The sequence below is a fragment of the Dreissena polymorpha genome, chromosome 6, assembly GCF_020536995.1.
Source record: "Dreissena polymorpha isolate Duluth1 chromosome 6, UMN_Dpol_1.0, whole genome shotgun sequence".
Lineage (NCBI taxonomy): Eukaryota > Metazoa > Mollusca > Bivalvia > Myida > Dreissenidae > Dreissena > Dreissena polymorpha.
This window is the reverse complement of record NC_068360.1, coordinates 70,220,359-70,239,860: the sequence shown is the minus strand read 5'-3', so window position 1 is coordinate 70,239,860 and position 19,502 is coordinate 70,220,359. Positions and strand designations below refer to the sequence as shown.

General features: G+C 33.4%; 3 protein-coding genes across 24 annotated transcripts in view; all 3 read left to right on the top strand.

Annotated features, from left to right (window-relative positions):
* The first annotated feature begins 387 nt into the window (after positions 1-387).
* Positions 388-1,657, top strand: LOC127835784 (carcinoembryonic antigen-related cell adhesion molecule 5-like). The gene is made up of 3 exons (XM_052362221.1): positions 388-597; positions 936-1,238; positions 1,359-1,657. Exons 1-3 carry the CDS (start codon positions 450-452, stop codon positions 1,655-1,657), a joined length of 750 nt encoding a protein of 249 aa, XP_052218181.1. The 5' UTR covers positions 388-449.
* Positions 1,658-3,198: 1,541 nt separating this feature from the next.
* On the top strand, positions 3,199-10,831 carry LOC127835465 (uncharacterized). Its single transcript, XM_052361912.1, has 9 exons — positions 3,199-3,443; positions 5,509-5,793; positions 5,986-6,294; positions 6,463-6,573; positions 7,151-7,196; positions 7,913-7,962; positions 8,185-8,215; positions 8,428-8,471; positions 10,159-10,831. Exons 1-9 carry the CDS (start codon positions 3,377-3,379, stop codon positions 10,341-10,343), a joined length of 1,128 nt encoding a protein of 375 aa, XP_052217872.1. The 5' UTR covers positions 3,199-3,376; the 3' UTR covers positions 10,344-10,831.
* A 3,293-nt stretch (positions 10,832-14,124) lies between these two features.
* Positions 14,125-19,502, top strand: part of LOC127833430 (uncharacterized) — a 142,976-nt gene continuing 137,598 nt past the window's right edge. For 4 of the 22 annotated variants that reach the window (XM_052358679.1, XM_052358680.1, XM_052358681.1 and 1 more), the window contains exons 1-5: positions 14,151-14,286; positions 14,867-14,993; positions 15,728-15,808; positions 17,385-17,539; positions 19,150-19,280. In XM_052358679.1, the coding sequence (XP_052214639.1) occupies positions 14,984-14,993; positions 15,728-15,808; positions 17,385-17,539; positions 19,150-19,280 (377 nt within the window). In that variant the 5' untranslated portion in view covers positions 14,151-14,286; positions 14,867-14,983. Of the gene's footprint in view, positions 14,287-14,866; positions 14,994-15,718; positions 15,809-17,384; positions 17,540-19,149; positions 19,281-19,502 lie in introns of all 22 variants that reach the window. The other 18 variants (XM_052358682.1, XM_052358684.1, XM_052358683.1 and 15 more) reach the window with 9 other exon arrangements.

The following is a 19,502-nucleotide window of genomic DNA, read 5'->3' as shown; positions in this document are numbered from 1 at the left end:
CGCTGTATACACTTGAGGGAACGCTGACCTCACAAACGTTCACATCTTCTGCTACTGCGAGATTGAATGTAATGTGTAAGTGGTTTACATAAACATAGATGCTAGCAAAAGAAACGCCGGTTATCTTGCTTCCGGTGGGATTTTATTGTGCAGACATCATAATATTGTCTACTCCTTTTGAAATAAGTGTTTAAAACCACACGCGCTGTTTGATCCTTATGCTAAAATTGGCCGCACCGAAGATAGTCTCTGCATTTATCTGGATGGTTCTTTTTATGTAAATTCGAATATTTTACTAAATCAAACTTTCAGATCCTCCAATTATATCTTTCGCCGTAAAGCAATATTCCACGTTGCTGCACATCGAAAGAAACATAACAGTTTTAAGAGGTTCAAACTTCAGCATTTTATGTGAGGTTGAGGCAAATCCAACTGCAAGTGTACAGTGGATGGGAACTCCGAACATTTCGTCTTCGCTAACAGTCGCAGATATACAGCAAGATACAACTTGGACTTGTAAGGCGGTCAACAGTATTAATGAACTTCTTGGGACTACAAACGAATCAGTGACACTATCCGTGTCCGCAATCGTGCTTTGTAAGTTATATATGATGTTGGAAGAAAACGCATCTCAGTATGCAACCGCGCTCCTTAACGTATTAATGTTATTCATGCCTTTTAATTATCATTATTTGTATACATTAAAATAATGACCAATATATTATTATAAAATAGCATTTTTTATTAGAAATGAAATATCTTGCTGTGTTTTTTTTTTCTTTCAAACTGTTTGGCCAGACGTTCCAACAATCACTATCACATATTTTTAAGTATACATTATATAGTTTTACAACATCTTATCAAAAAATAGTAACACACAAGCATGTTTGATTTGAAATGAAATGTATGTTATTTCCTTACTTTCTGTCCAACAGTTGGGCCAGACGTTCCAACTATCACATATTCTATTTTACCCAATATATCTTACTCTGGGATAGCTCGGGATAATATCTCGTTGTTTGAGGGTAGTAGCGTGCAAGTTCTTTGTACGGCGAAAAGCCGACCAGCTTCGATTATTTCTTGGAGCCCATACACCGACGGAGATAAGCTCACTTTATTTAATATCACACGATCAACGCCCTTAAATTACACATGTATTGCCACGAATACAATGCGTAGTACAATGAATGAAAGCATGACTGCAGGAAACAGTTCTTCAATATATATTCGAGTTCTGCGTAAGTACAAAAATGATGTTATATAGGTTTTCAACACAATCTTTGTCATAGTAGCGTAAAAAACTAGTTATTAAGTAACATCATTTGTTGTTGTGCCTTTTCAATAATATGTACTTGCAGATGGCCCAGAGAATATATCGGCATTCTATAATAATGTCACGAAGATTGACCGAGTTTTGAAAGTTATTAAAGGGTTGTCATTCACAATAAAATGTAATGCAAGCAGTGAGCCACCTGCTAGATTTTCGTGGTTTGGACCTAAGAACCAAATTGGGAATGTTCTTTTTGTAACCAGCGTTGACAAACTTTCGACTTCTCAACCCACGTGTTCTGCAGTAAACACAATGGTAGATAGCATTGGAAATAGATTGATCAAATCACAGAATCTCACATTTTTGCTAGACATACTGTGTAAGTAGATTATTCGTGTTATGTTTGTTGAATTGTACATATAAGCGACATATTGGGCTAAAAGTACCGGTTTATACCGGTTATCAAAATTAAATAAATAAACAATTCCTTTGTAAATCTGACAAATAAAGTAAAATAACTGATATATTATTCGCTTATTTCAAATATGATGATAAATAGTAAATGAAAGTCTTAAGAAAAGTTACATAATTTTTCTGGGCAACAAAATACACTTTTGTTAACTTAAACAGTTTTTAACATATTTGCAGATCCACCAACAGTAAACCGTTTTCAAAATCACTCCATCTTGATTCACACACCCTTCAGTGTTATATGCGACTTGTCTAGTATTGGAAATCCACCCGCGACGAACTTTTCGTGGATCAGAATGGACAACAACACAATCGTCGGAGCAGAACAGGCTCTTAAATTTGATAAATTGGCTCTGTCCGACGAAGGAATGTACCGTTGCATAGCCACAAATACGATGCAACAAACCGGTAGTGCCTCTAAACAAGGCGTCAGTGAATCTCATTTCCGTCTCAGTATTCAATGTAAGCTGTTACCCGTTCATCAATTATTGGTATCTTAGAAATAACTATAATTAACATATTATGAATCACCTATTATACATAAGAAAGGCTTACGTCCATTTTTGTCTAAATGCATCTTTTCATTGCACTGGTTTTGAGCCTTTTCAATTTACCAGCATAATAAAATAGTGACAAGGAAAACAAAATACAACCAAATGTGTTTTATGCAGTAAATATTCTATGATATATTCATGTTTTAACTTTTCAAATATGGCACAGTTTAAAGGCGAAACTGAATATAAATAACTTGATGTAGATAGAAGAAACATATAATATTTGTTCATCCAGATTGTATATGTATTATGGTATTATGATGTATCCTATCTTTAGATGGACCAAAAGTTCCGACGATCACGTATTACATTTTACCTGATCTATCTACCAATGGAACAGCCCAAGGAGTCATTCGTTTTATAGAATTTAGTACAATTGAGCTTGTATGCTCAACCGATAGCAGACCAGCACCAGACTATTCGTGGGGTCCCGGTCTTAAAGGGGACGCTTTACGTATATATAACATCACCCGACTGGCGATGCGTAATTTAACGTGCACTGTTGTAAACAGAGTGCATATTTCAATAAATGAAACAGTGAATGTCATGAATCAATCATCAATATATTTTGAAATATTGTGTGAGTACATTATGTGTATCTTATAAGCTTTTTTATAATTGATTAACATGAATTATGACAATTTGCAGTATGTTGTTATAGTTAATATGCTGCATATTTCTACTGATCATCCTGATTTATTTTAAGCACACTTTTTTACCACTAACATGTTAAAAAATGAAACGTATTACTGGAACATTCCTCGTACACTATTTATATATCAACTAGTGTACGAGGAATGTTCCAGTAATACATATCCTTTATAAATATTATCGTTATTCTATTAATGCCTTTATAGATGGACCTGAAAATATGTCGGTCTCATACAACAATGTCACAATATATGATAGATGGTTGAAAGTTATTCAAGGACGGTCTTTTACACTTAGCTGTTTCGCAAGCGGTAACCCAGCTGTCAACATTTCTTGGTTTGGTCCTATCATTCAAAATGGTAATATTCTCTCTATTAAAAATGTTCAAAAAGATATACACACCGATATCACATGTTCGGCTGCAAACACAATGGTAGACAGCCTCGGAAACAGTTTTACGAAGTCGGAAAACTTCACCTTCTTAATTGATGTCATGTGTAAGTAAACACTGAATATTGCATTCATTAAATGCTAACGTTCAGATAACGTTTACGTTGTCACGTAATGAAGATAAAACAAGTCTCTGATGTCTAAATTATTTCTTTATTTTACTCTATTCTCTAACATCAAAATTGTATTTATAGTTTAAACATTATTTTCTAAGTCTATCTGTTGTATTTTCCTAACCCAAGCGCAGAGTGCCGCTTTCCTTCCAAACATCCCCATTTTGTCCCCAATTTAATTTGCATATTTTTCTTTTAAACTTTTGATTGGTCCTCAGCTAGTATGGTTATTATTCATTGGTTGATTCGTCAGAATATTCTAGAAGGAACACTTTTTTCATGTATTCACTTGCTTGGCGGATATACTAAAATTTAATCAATGTATATTGGTACTAATCAATTTTTTATTGGTATAGAGTAATTCTGTTACTTTCGTCAGTACTATGACTTTTGTACTCCAGACAATAGCAGACCTTTTCATCTGTGCTGTTTATTGACCATGATTGTTATTTATAATCTCGTATCTATATGCTGACTCTGGACTCAATGTATTCTTGTTTGGATTTAATCAGGTCTGACTTTCTATGTTATTGATTCCAATTATACCCCACCCTGAGTGTGTTTGCTTTCTTACTTTAAATAAATCTTAACCAGGTCAGTTTTGTAAATATCTCCCAAGTTGTATTATTAATTGTTCAGACTTTATCTTAACATTGCATGTATACATTCATCTTAACTTTTCATATACATATTACTGAAATATAAACTCATAAGAATAATATATTAATTATATTATACATCTACATAATCAATTTCTAAATTTCAAAGTTCTATTTCCTAAATTAGTTTATACAACAATCACACGACAATAACAATACCATAATGTACAATGAGATAAATTCTTAATATTATATATAGTATATGTACATTACGTTACATGGTCAATAAACAGCACAGATGAAAAGGTCTGCTATTGTCTGGAGTACAAAAGTCATAGTACTGACGAAAGTAACAGAATTACTCTATACCAATAAAAAATTGATTAGTACCAATATACATTGATTAAATTTTAGTATATCCGCCAAGCAAGTGAATACATGAAAAAAGTGTTCCTTCTAGAATATTCTGACGAATCAACCAATGAATAATAACCATACTAGCTGAGGACCAATCAAAAGTTTAAAAGAAAAATATGCAAATTAAATTGGGGACAAAATGGGGATGTTTGGAAGGAAAGCGGCACTCTGCGCTTGGGTTAGGAAAATACAACAGATAGACTTAGAAAATAATGTTTAAACTATAAATACAATTTTGATGTTAGAGAATAGAGTAAAATAAAGAAATAATTTAGACATCAGAGACTTGTTTTATCTTCATTACGTGACACGTGTTTAACTGGTGCCGTGACCATGATTGTTATTTATAATCTCGTATCTATATGCTGACTCTGGACTCAATGTATTCTTGTTTGGATTTAATCAGGTCTGACTTTCTATGTTATTGATTCCAATTATACCCCACCCTGAGTGTGTTTGCTTTCTTACTTTAAATAAATCTTAACCAGGTCAGTTTTGTAAATATCTCCCAAGTTGTATTATTAATTGTTCAGACTTTATCTTAACATTGCATGTATACATTCATCTTAACTTTTCATATACATATTACTGAAATATAAACTCATAAGAATAATATATTAATTATATTATACATCTACATAATCAATTTCTAAATTTCAAAGTTCTATTTCCTAAATTAGTTTATACAACAATCACACGACAATAACAATACCATAATGTACAATGAGATAAATTCTTAATATTATATATAGTATATGTACATTACGTTACAACGTTTAATATCGTTTATTCAATAATTCCTCTTCGACCAAACAGAAATGAAGTCAATTAAGTCACATATATTTTAAAATTTTAAAAGATGCATGATCTTATGTGATATATTTAACAAATTTGTACACAATGCACATGTCTTGACTAGATAAATGTGCTTTTAAATATCAATGAACTATAAATATGGAAAGTCTAGTTTTTTTCTCACGCAGACCCACCTTCAGTGAAGCCTCTACAAAACGAGTCCGTCCAAATAAACACGTCGTATACAAGTGTGTGCATCTTGTCAAATGTTGGTAATCCATCCGCTACTAACTTTACTTGGATACGAATGGATAACAAGTCTATTATTGCAACAGAACAAACACTTATACTCCATAACGTCTCGTTGTCAGATGAAGGCGATTACCGTTGCATAGCCACAAACACTATGCAGCCAACATGGGAGCAATCTGAACCCAGTCATGGTCTATCAACCTTCCATCTCAAGGTTACATGTAAGTTCGGACAGTTCCAATTATTTACATGTACCTTCAAGATGCATTTTTGCTGCTTATGTATTATCATAATAACCATATCTCGTTTCTAGCAGTAAAAGTAATCTGCATGTGTTAAGGCATGCCTTGAGTTTATTATTTTGTGTTGTTCTTCATCTCTGGTGCATATAATCGCATACTGTTTTATCAAAGCCATACCAGAGACGCCGTTGTCATTTCGAGTGCAAGACGGATCGATCACCGACAGCTCGTTGACAGTTGAGTGGGTACCAGGCTATAACGGTGGGGTAGATGTTTGGTTTGTTGTCCGATACAAGAAGGTAGAGAGTGCACACTGGACAAACATTCGCGTGATCCCATCAAACTTACATTATGCGATAACACTAGAATACCTTATGCCAAGAACTACGTACGAACTGAAAATGTTTGCAGAAAACCGAATAGGATCATCGGAAGAAACAATTGTCATAGATGCTATTACTTTATCAGTTAGGAAAGATGGTAAGTTTAGATAACACAACCTTTCACTTATGTAAACTGTGTATGAAGGCGTGTTGACTGAATACGTATACGAAATAATACTAGTGAATTAATTTTTTTACCGTCGTATAATAATGCAAACATTTTGATCGGCATTACTCTCCATTGTGTTTATTGTTTTGTCCATAGATTCCTCGTCCTTAATTGTGTTGATAAGTGCGGTAGCAGGCGGTGTTGTAGGTGGGGGCATTATAGCAGCACTAGTCGTGTGGAGGCTTCGAAAAATACTGGCAAAGAAAGGTGTTTTAACATGATATAACTACGGTGGCACTAAGGGGACATCACCGCTCAAAAAAAAAGAAGTCGGGAAAACGTTTTTTGGAGACGGGAAAACATAACTTGTGTTTTCGCGACTTTTTTTTGGAGCGGAAAACACAAGTTCTGTTTTCCCTTCTCAAAAAAAATAAGTCTTGAAAACAGACTTAGTTTGTTTTTCCCCGACTTCTTTTTTTTTTTGGAGCGGTGATGTCCCCTCAGTGCCACCGTACATAACTACCTCAAACGCATCTCAATATAACGACATTTTCCTGACCAATTACTAGTATTGATTGATTAAATATATATTTTATGTAACTATGTACTTACCAGTTTTACTAACTTTGTGTTTGTTTATGTTTGTGTTTTGTCTGTTGTTTGTTGGTGTTGACATTTTTATATTATTTTACTTGCGGACGCCCACGCACTAATCTTGTTTCCAACTTAACTGTGATTTAACATCCATTGTGAGCACCCTTATCTTGATGTATCGTTTAATTCACACATTCATTAAATCAGTCAATCATTACTTGTATCATCATTATTGGATTTCTAATTTCAGTACCACGGACTTCTGTAGGACGTTACGATGAATTGTTACAGTCAAAGTGGTTATTTTGTGCATGTATATTTTACTGTATGTTCAATGTTTTCGATCTTTAAAAAAGAGCTTCATCTTCTTTTATAACTTATTCTGCATATAGCACATGCGCGACTATGTTTTATGTTACTGTTGCAGAATTCTTTTTGAAACGAATTTTTGACAATGATTTTTAAATAATCATTATACAAATTTGTCATTGTACACCAGATACATCTTAAACGATACACATTTATGCCTAAGTTCTTCGTTTGAATCTTGTCTTTTTTCTGTAATTATTTTTTGTCATTGAACGTTATGTTGCGTTAAGTGAAGCCATAACAATGCATACATTTATATACAATCAATTAAGCTCGATCCGATTACACTTTACCAATTCCTTTTTCTCAGCGGTATTGAGATACATGACTAGATGTATAAAGAAAAAACAAAAGACCGGTTAGATCATGTTTTAAGTAAATTTTTATTTATATAATGTAACTCCTAAGGTACAATTAAAGTTACTTTGCCGTGAATTCAGAATTTAATTTCTGTGAATGTCGCTTTAGATTTCTGTTTACAAAAATATTAATGCGGTTCTTGTGTTATTGTGTTCAAGTCAGAATTTCAATATTAAGATTTATCGAATGGCCATGCATTAACTGTAATATTTATAATTGTATTGATCACAGTATTTTTTCATCTAGGGTTGAATTGATCTTATGAATAGTATTCTTACTATAGCATGAACATCAGAAGACGTCAGGACGATCAATATGAAAATGTTGCGTTTGGTAATATATTTTTGTTTTTAAGTGTGGGTGTGCATTCTATGTCTTTGGACAAATGTTATATCTTGACCATTACAATAATAATTATGTTGTTGAAACAATTGTTTTTAGTTTTTCATACAATCTCAGATACTACGCGGAATAATTGATTACTTAAAATTTGAGAAACCGTTTAATATGAAAACATATACTTAATCTAAATAACGTTTGTGATCATTATTTCAGACCATCAGTACGACGATTTGATTCAAGGAATGTAAGAACATAATATGCTTAACTTGTTAATTAATATCTTAAACGTTAAAGATGAAACATTGAAAGAAATGTTACAATTAATTATTACACCATGCACAATTTACAACAACAACAACAACAACAACACAAAAAGTTAATATAATTAATATGTGGAAGTGTATCGTAATCTTAGTAAGAACAATAACATATGCACTTTTTGGTTTTATTTTCTAGGTCCAAAAAACAAGTTTCCATGGTTGAGGACCACAAATATGAAAGTAAGGGGAATAGTAAGGGCATTGAATATTTTACATGTATATTCATAGGCACTCCTAACGCAACACTAACATTTATCATAATTTGTTGTTTATGTATCAGGTTATTCCGTTTTTCTATGGAAGATGAACTTTACATGCTTTTTAATGTATTCTATACTTTTGTTTTAAATTGATACAAGACTTGATGAATTATCACGAAATTATCTATATCATTATTAAACAGAAAGTAAAAAATAACATAATTTAAACATATTTACAATGAACATCGATAAACAGTAAATCTGAATCGATTCGAACATAATAAGTATACATTCATGGATGACCACTATCATTGATCCGATGATATATTTAAACAGTTTTCTCATCCATAACACATAATAAAAGACTATTTCAGTTTTAATTTTTATCCATTCCCACTAAATGAATATGTAAACAATTGAACAATAATCCGGAATAGCCAGCGTTATACGTGCGATGGTACACCATACGAACACATTAGCGCCAACTGAAATATACATGGAAGACAAGAGTGAGTGAGTGAGTGAGTGAGTGAGTGAGTGAGTGAGTGAGTGAGTGAGTGAGTGAGTGGTGAGTGAGTGAGTGAGTGAGTGAGGAGTGAGTGAGTGAGTGAGTGAGTGAGTGAGTGAGTGAGTGAGTGAGTGAGTGAGTGAGTGAGTGAGTGAGTGAGTGAGTGAGTGAGTGAGTGAGTGAGTGAGTGAGTGAGTGAGTGAGTGAGTGAGTGAGTGAGTGAGTGAGTGAGTGAGTGAGTGAGTGAGTGAGTGAGTGAGTGAGTGAGTGAGTGAGTGAGTGAGTGAGTGAGTGAGTGAGTGAGTGAGTGAGTGAGTGAGTGAGTGAGTGAGTGAGTGAGTGAGTGAGTGAGTGAGTGAGTGAGTGAGTGAGTGAGTGAGTGAGTGAGTGAGTGAGTGAGTGAGTGAGTGAGTGAGTGAGTGAGTGAGTGAGTGAGTGAGTGAGTGAGTGAGTGAGTGAGTGAGTGAGTGAGTGAGTGAGTGAGTGAGTGAGTGAGTGAGTGAGTGAGTGAGTGACGAAGAATGAAAGGGAGGATTTTAAAGGGACCTTTTCACAGATTTTGGCATGTATTGAAGTTGGTCATTAAATGCTTTATATTGGTTAATGTTATCAGTAGATCTAAAAAGCGCCTGTAAAAAAAAGCAAGAATAACCTTCAACTGGGCTCGAACCACTGACCCCTGGAGTAAACGTCTATCTCTAAGACCACTCGGCCATCCGTGATCGTACAATTAGTGATGTTTTTTATACTTTATAAAAGCAACCCTCGTAGTATCACAAATTATAACGACAATAACAGAACTCTCCAAATTACTCAATCGTTTCGCGTTGCAACGCTATATAATTTCCAGGCTTTTAAATCGTCAAATGATGCATATATGGATGTTTTATAGCATGGTAAATGTTCAGTATTACTGTTTCCTCACAAATATCATAACTACAACGAAAGTTTGCGAATCTGAAACAAAAAAAAATTTGGTCAATATACCAAAACGTGAAAAGGCCCCTTATATAATTTCGCGTTTCAATATAGTTAACATTCGTAAGTTTTAAGGCAAAATTGTAGAATAACTGTGTGTTGTATAAATTTATTTGGATATTGAACCATGTTAATTCACCAATAATGTTTACAACTTGTGTGATCCCTGTTTTCATTGCAGACATTGATCCAAGCGCTGCGTACGTAACTCTGGGAGAGAAGACTTCTCCCGATTACACTCGCATTGAACACAAGACCATACTGTCGGAACGTGCCAACCCCATCTTTGGTCTTGGACAGTTTGAAGATAGCCCCAAGACGCGTGCACGTGCGACTGGAAACTATTTTAATCTAAAGCTGTCTTAATGTTTGAGTTATACCATCATTCTTAAACGAAAAAATATCATGTTAAGTAAAAGTTGCTGTATAAATCCGTAATCAATTCAATCGGAATTTGGAATAATATTTGTATGGTTCATTGAATCAACATGTAACCATGTTTGTAATCATTAGATTTGCGGTACAAATGCATGTTTCCATACAAATCCGAAGAATACGATTTATATTCTGGCTTCACTTGTTAAAATGAACCGGAACTAAATGCTCACCTTTAAATGTGCAGAACGACAGCAAAACATACAGAGGAAGTAGTCTATCCAAAACGTTCGGTACAGAGAATTTAAGAATGGAAATTATCAAGGAACGGCATAACAGTTTTGGATTGTTTTGAATTACTCGCCGAGTTTGCCTTTGAACGGTTTTGCATCTAATGCATTAAATGCGTTTATGTATGAATCGATTGTTTTCATTTTAAACATTTGCAGAACTATCTTGTTTACAAAGATTTCATAGTTGTTTGGATTGAATAACCTTTTGCACCATCTAAAAAGACATGTTTATATTTCAGCAAAATGACAGCTTACAAATTCTCAAATAATAGATAAGAACTGAAAGACCTACAACCTACTACATTCAAAACCTTACGTTAATACTGGTCCACATACTTTCTCAATCTACAGCCTGAGACACTCATGTAACTATTATTGCCCTTGATCATTCGTGAATTAAAATCGATATTCCACCAAATCCAACAAATATTATCTGTATAATTTTAAAATATGATTTTATGAGTTTGCTTTTTATTTTCGAATTTATTTAAGCACGGTATAATTACTTATTTGTCAAGACGTTTAATAGTCAGTAAGTAATAGTATCATAGTATTTGAAGGGTATTTTAACGGCTGATAAGGCATCACATTAACAGGGTGCAGGATTACGTGACTTTGTGGGATTAATTAATGACGTTAATTGATGTACACACACCGGTTAGTTGTGCTTTTCTTCAAGTAACATTTTAAAACATTTTTTTTTTAAATTAACTTGTGTATAAAAGACAGTTTTTATGCTGTTTATGGCAATGTGAAATACATCAGAATTACTTTATTTAATTAGCCTGTGTTTTTGGCCAAAAATACGTTTTGCAACGCATATATGTACACGGTTATGCTGCACGCAACGTAAAGTTTTGACACCGATTTTTTACGTATTCAAGGATCTTTTAAGCACTAAACATTTTTGCAAATATATATCAATAACTTGAGATATGTGCACACAGTTCTTAACGGTGGGTTTACATTCTGTCAAGCCCGTGTATAAATCCCTGTGAATCCCGTTGATCCTGCACCCTGATTAAGCAAACACGCTTATCTTCTTTGTGCATAATACTTAGGTCTCGCGTTTACATACGATCTGTAAAGTTTCTATGTAATAGTTTTATACAACGTTGTCTTCGGGATTCATTTTTTTTCTGAAAATACGTGAAAATAATTGTGCACTGTGCATAAACAACCGCTTTGCACACTAACACGAAGAGTTTGCGGTTTTTGTAAGCGGCACTAAACATTTCACTTTAATTATTATGTTGAATCTAAAAATGTTTCTAAACATTTTATGATTTTTTTTTATTTGGAGTGTATGAAATATTTTACTCGAAGTAGAATAGTGTCACGATTAGAGTAAAATCGTTAAATTATCTAGCCACAATGTTTTCCTGACTTTGTCAGTACGTCTGGAAATCGTTCCTGAACGCATGAATAGGATACCCTTATTTGCCTGTTTGCTATATTCGCTATATGGAATTCAATTTTATATCGAAAAGCATTCTGCTAAAATGTGCAATTTACAATTCAAAATAAGATTTTTAAAGACCGCGTCATGTGTAAATGGTTCTTATGCCATATGCGTCAATCATAGCTATAGCCCACCCAGCCTGCGCATCTCTTAGACTGGTTAGGAGATACATACCGAGACCATAAAACCGTTAGTGATTTGATAGCATCTCCTCTGACCAGACTGCGCAAATGCACAGGCTGGGCTTGATCTTCGCTGACCGAAACGACATAAGACCCATTTTCGCATGATACGGCAATCAAAGTGTGATTTGAATGTGTCTGCACAGAGGCTTTCATTCTTTCTTATAGTAGTCTTGTTGGGACTGTGTTTCATTCACTCATTCACACATTGGTTTAATTTATAACTCAACACCTTGATATTAATATTAATCTTATAGTACCTATTCTGGTAGTATTTTGGTTTAACAACAAGTTTCACAATATATTCCAAAATTAAATGATTTTTACTTCAACACATTATTTTAAGTATTATTCCTAGAAAAAAATTAACAGTTGTTCACGTATTGTTGGTCTTAATGCAACTGTTCTAAACAATCCCTTGAAACTAAGAATTTCTAAAATATCTGGTGTCTGTATTATTTCAAGGAGATAGCAATGACACCTGTTCTGATTGACATAGAGTAAGATATTTGAAATGTAAACATATAGACCATTTACAAATATCTAATGAAAACAATCAATCCAAGTTTATCAGCACTATCATGAGGTCTGGTAAATAACTGGTGAATTACTCTTATTTCGCGCAGTGTCGAAAGAAAATTGCGTGTTAATCAAAAATTAACATACGATATATTTCGATGGTAAAGTAATTCATCTATAATAATCCATGTGAGGACTCATATGCTGTTAACTCCCGTAGTTTTATTTGTATCTACTAACACTTATATGTGGTTTGACTATAAAAACACACATTTCATGCGGTGAATGTGCAACTTACAAGCGAAAAAACTCACAATAGTTTTCAATTTAATTATTTAAAAACGTTAATTTCAAACTTTATTTCAGAGTAAGCATTTACGCCAAATATTTTTTTAAAGATATTTCTTGTTACATTGAGCTGTATTTTAAATTCGTTTTGTTTGCGATTATAAAGCATTTGTGTCGTTATCTATAGTATACCTGCAGTTATTGGTGAACTCAAGTTCAACGTTTTGTAAATTGAGAACTGTGAATATAAAAACTCAATCTTATACTATTGCGTTGTTATCCCCCGTGCCATTGAGAATACAGGACATATCGCCGTAACCTGTTCAGAACAAAAGAACGTTTCCCAGTCATATCAAATTTAACCCCGCTGTACCAGCAAGCACTATCAACGAAGTTACGCAACATACGCGTGATAGTGTATGGACTCTCGATATCCCACTTTACTATTTATTAATAGCCTCAATTTTAAATGACCTGTGCTGCGCGAAAATACCACGTGACCAAGACGCAGCAAATAGTGGACTATTTTATCATTTATAAACATTATCTTCCGCGACACGTATGAGTTGTTCTCAAGCGGAAAACTAAAAAACTAAATTAATTATGAAGTCCACGCTACGCGGGCCCGCTGTCCTTAAACCGCCCGGGGAAATACCTGAGCTCTGATATAGATTATTTGAATTTGAATTTAAATAAACGTGTCTTATACTAACCTTGTTAATTTGCAAAATATATATTTATTTCAATTTCATTTAGTCCATTAGGTACCTTAAATGTGACGGCTTGTTTCTCTGGCCGCGTTTTGTGAAATCAATGCTATACAAGCTTTCATATAATTTTAGTTTGAACAATGAATAAAGTTGTCATTTAGTAAAACAAACACGTGTGCGTGACCCAATACCTGTACGTGACTCAATGCCTGACTTATCAGAGGCTAAAGCTTAGTGGTGAGCTTAATTACGATGAATGTTTACACACACTCTGAGTGCAGTTCATTTTCATCAAGAGATTATTCCCCGACCTGTTATCTATTTACAAAAACATTGTGCACATTCTACTGTTGATAACGTTCATACTAGGTAATGCTCTTAACAAAGGTGGTAGCTGGGCGCAAAAGAAAACGCAGTTCTATTTATCAGCAAGTTTCTGTTATATACATATGAATGAGATGCATGGATGTATTTAACACGGTATATATTACTTTACATCTTTTACTTACAAATATTAGCAATTTAGAAAGACAGAAAAACGCATACTTGAATAACAATTGAATAATGGCAACATGTTACATAACATACACGGGTTTCGTGATTACGATTTAACTGTTATACGACATTTTGTATTTCTTTTCGTTCGTTGCATATTTCCTTTGCAGTCAGAAACAAAGTTTAATTAAAAAAAGGACCGAACAAGGCTTTTCAGACATTATAATATCAGAACTCACACTTTTTATACGTTTGGTGTTACCATTTGTTGACAAAGTTCACTTTTAATAACATAAATATTGACAAAGCAAGACTAATTTGGACTTTATTTTTACATCAATACATTATATATGCATTTTTAAAAGCAAATGAGATGTAACTACTCGAATAAATAAAATATAAGCACACAAGTGTTATATACCCTAAGAAAATCATAAACAATACCAAACTCTGGACATTTACTTCTACAAAAATATCGGCAGATAAAAAATGTAAACTTTAAGTATAGACTGTATTAGGTATACTTTATTGAACAATAGGAAAACATATAAGCTTCACCGTTAAGATTCAGATTCGCTTGCTATGGCACAAATACAATAAGACACCACCATGCTACACATGAGAACTGGAGGTGTTGAAAAGACTTAAGAAGCAGATTCCATTTACAAAGAACTATCATCAAATGCTATCAAGTATGAAATACATGTAGTGCATCATTTGTAAACAAACGCAATCTGGCCGGAAATAGTTCATATTGCTAAGTTCGCATTGATCAAGTAAAACGTTCATAATAACATATTTTCCGAATAGAACAGTTCGTTTGTGCAAACGTATGCTAAAATATATTAAATTGGTGGATATATCATAATCAACACATATCGTAACAAATAATAAAGTTGCATGGTACCTACACAGATCAGTTAGTAATGACTCAGCTTTTACTTTTAATGCGAAATACATTTTGAATACTGTATACGACAGTGGAAAACAGTAATATCGTATCATAAACGCAGTGGAATATATTCTTAAAACTGTTTTTAGTTAAAGGTTAAATAAATCCAGAGAGAATATATAGAATATAGACTTTTGAACGAATGTCGTACATTATGATTGTAAAACGCCCATATATGGCTGCACATCCGGTTAAAACGAGGTGTATGAACCATTTATCGCCCAAAGAAGGATAACAATATTAACCTGAAGCGCCCGCATGCTGACGAATTACAACTTCTGATAACTTACCGTTACCGCTTTTAACGTAGTATTCTACAATTAAAAGATCAAACGATTTATCAGCAAAACTTAAAACCAAAAGTAATGGCTTGTTTAATATAAACAATTTATAGCTTGTGGGTTTATGTTTAATTTAAATTTATTTTTTACTGTTATTAACCGATAAATGATACATGCGCTAAAGCTGTTTCAGTTCATGTCAACAACATTCGAACATTGAAAATGAGGCTGATATACATGACATTCTTGACAGCTGCTCTACTTTTACGAACAGGTAAGTAAACGCGACAGTTTGGTTTACATTCGAAAGTATTTGAAGCGTCTTGAACGAGGCAATCAAATCAATCACGATCCATTGGAGGCGCATTATCTGTCTTTATGAACATGTTTACATTTACGCTTATATTTTATGATAAACACTCACACAATTGTCATGTTTTTATCACCTAGGATTTATACTGTGGTGTATACAAAGGCATATTTATTATTTAGACATAGTAAAAGAGCCTTCATTTCGATTGCAACTTTTTAAACTTCTAGAGATGCAAATATGTCGTGATGAAATACCTTTACGTAACATTTAGACAAAAACTCTAACAGTACGTCCGTTTTCAAAATTTGATTTATATTATTTACCTAGCCAGCCTTCCAAGCTTCAATAGTTCTTAAGAGATTCAGATATTTCATTTCAAACTATTAAACCTTGAAGCAGACAGATGTATTTGACCCACACTCTTGCTTCAATACTAACTTCTTGTTAGATCCAGTTATAGAGAATGAGATCTTTTTATCTATTGTATAAACAAGGAAAATGACAGGGGCAAATATTTATCACGCGATGTCAATAACAGAAATAAATCAGAACAAACCAACTTACTCTGTACTATACATTGTTCTATAGTAGATCGAAACATTCTTACTTAAACCAACCCCTAAAAAACACAGTAACAAACGTGACCGGCACCATCTTTATGTTGTGTAACAACACTATTGTAACTATGGTGGTACGTTTGAATTTTGCTGAATGTGGTCATATTCTCTTAACAACACTACATTAATAAAAATTATTTAAAGATATGATGATACAGTGATTTCAATAGAAGCAGAATACTGCATTTTGATGCTAGCAACTTTCAATTTTCTCATTTTTGACTCCTGCAAATTATTAGCCTTGCGTCATTTTACACATATATGTTCCCTATCCAAATTGAAAAAAGGACCATAAATAATCTGTTACGGAAATAATAATACTTTTGTGAAAATGTTTTATTCATTATTATGATAAATGAGCTATTACAAAACCTTAAACATGTATTTAGGAACATTTTAAATTACTTCAGTATTTTTACCATTATCATTTTTATTTTGACCCCTCATAATTTTGAGACCTTGTGTCATTTTGACTTATCAATATCTACTGAAATCCCTGTGATATATAGAGATCTGCTCTATTCTTTAATGTTAATATGTATCCTTATTAAAGTGGGAATACCCAAATAACACTTATGTTTCCGACACGTAAATAAGATAATAAATTATCGTGTAAGAAACATTTTAAATGCGCACAATTCACACGAACTACAGATGTCCGAAAATTTAGACACATCATACGGAATGCATAGATGTGATACATCCATTGTATAATGCCGTAAATTTAACATATAATTTATTATAAATTATATTATATTGTACACTAAATCGCTAGAGTAAACACGCCTCATATATCACTGCTTTTTCGAATTCAGCAAGAACAAGAAGAGCCAGAAAAAAATACAATTATTCCGTTATTAACGTTACAGTGAAATGGACGATTCCATATCGACATATGCACGAGTATTGTACCGTTTTAGCTGATTCAGCGGCCGATGAAACCTTTCTCAAGGTGGTTGACGATTTCTGGCAGTGGCGCCTGCAAGAGGCCCCGGAGTTCGCCTCCAGCATAGACGTTCACACGTACGATAACAGGACGGAGCAGTACACCATAGCCGTACTAGACGACCGTCATGTATGTAGCTCAGCAAAATGACGTTTTGTCTGGCCCAAACATGTTTCTTATTGTGTAACAATGCTTTAAAGAGATGTCCGGATAAATTAACGCATACAAGTATAAATTTGCATGTATATTTTTCATGTGTTATACCTGCTCTGCAATGGTTCGGATTTAAGTTAGTAGATAACATTTTTATAAGACATGTCTCCTTAATGCTTTTAACTTATAGTTCATAATTATTTTATAATACCTAGCTAATTCATAATATATGTTGCAGTTATAAAGAACATGATAACAACACATGTACGGCGCGTATGCTTTTATTTAAATATAATATGTTTACCATAAATTGAAATTTTTGGCGAGCTATATGATCATTGCCTATAAATACACTGTTACAATACAACAATTTATCCTACAGCTAAATTATTTTATTGAACATAATAGGACCCATACAGAAAAGATAAAATGTTCTCCACGGATATGTCTAGATAAGGTTTATCACACATTTATTTTTAGAACATGTACATAGGGACTACTTTTTTGGCCTTTCACCCCTGATTGCGTCATTCAGGTCATTGGGTATGCAGTCGTTTAACGAGTTAACAAGTGTGTTTGTGTGTTTACGATGAATTATTACAATATTATGAATTTAAATAACAGTGTTTGGATATTAAACGTGAATGAGACTGCAATTTCGATTTCGTTAAAATATCAAATGTATTCTAATAACGCGATGTTTAGTTGAACGATTGATGGATTTAATTTAAGGAACGTGTCAGTGAATTGTTCTTTAACTTTTCGAAGGAAATCGATGTTGAATGAAAAGGGTAATTTCTTTGATGAATAAGTCGTTCCTTTGTCAGTCGATCTAAGAATGTCTATCCACAAAGAATTGCCTGCTTACATCCAGCGATTTAAAGTGGCAAACATCGATGGCGATGAAAAAATGTGTCCAGAATTTTAACTAGTTATGAAAGCAAATTAAACTTTACAAAAAATAAGCATGGTTATTACACAACTTCGGTGAGTAGAACAATAAACAGTAGATGTTTTACTTTTTGTGGCAGTTAGCTAAAATTAACAATATCGGCGGGGATAAAATCTGAATCATGCTTCACGTAGGTGTCTACACATTTTGTAAATTTTAAGATGGCAGCCATTTTAGTTATTTTGGTATTTTACATTGACGAAACAAAAATTGTCTGTGTTCTACTTGGGTGTGTAACATTTGGAACGCTGATTAAATTTATATCGATGCGTATAGCGATATTTTGTCTAGTTACTCTTCTTTTGCGTGGAATTATTAAAGACTATTTCGAGTTCCGTAAACTGGAAAGATCACAATTAATATTACTACGCAATGTTAGATTCAGTTAATTTGATGTGTTTTTGCTTTTATTTTATCAATTAAACACTATTATTTTGATTGCATCAGGAATAATAATGTAGGATAAATAGAATACTATGTTAGTGTGATTGTGTACTTAAATTTATCCCACTCGTCTCAGAAAGGCTTACAAGGCTCGGCAAGCCTCACCATGTAAACCTGTCTTCACTCGTGGGATAAATTTCAGTACACAATCACACTAACATAGTATTCTCTCTATATATATATTATACAGCGTAAAGCACAACAGCTGATACGCGACTTGGATAAGGTCCAGATTGATCAGCTACCGAAAACTCATAGAGTCAGCTTCGAGATATTATACGACACGTTGCTGACTTACACCCTAGGATATGAGTGGAAGGAGTAAGCTAGTGAATCTCATTTCTGTATGCCTTCTTATCCTATATGTACTTGTCTGTTGCCGACTTGCAACGAGTCAATCCAGGATTAAGACTTTCTAATTAACGGATTAAAATATTTTATGTTTGAATATTATAATTATCCAAATAACATTGTAATCATTTTAAACAAACACATTTATTAAACCAGAAAGGCGACGCAAAGTTTCGGAACAGGTCACTTAAT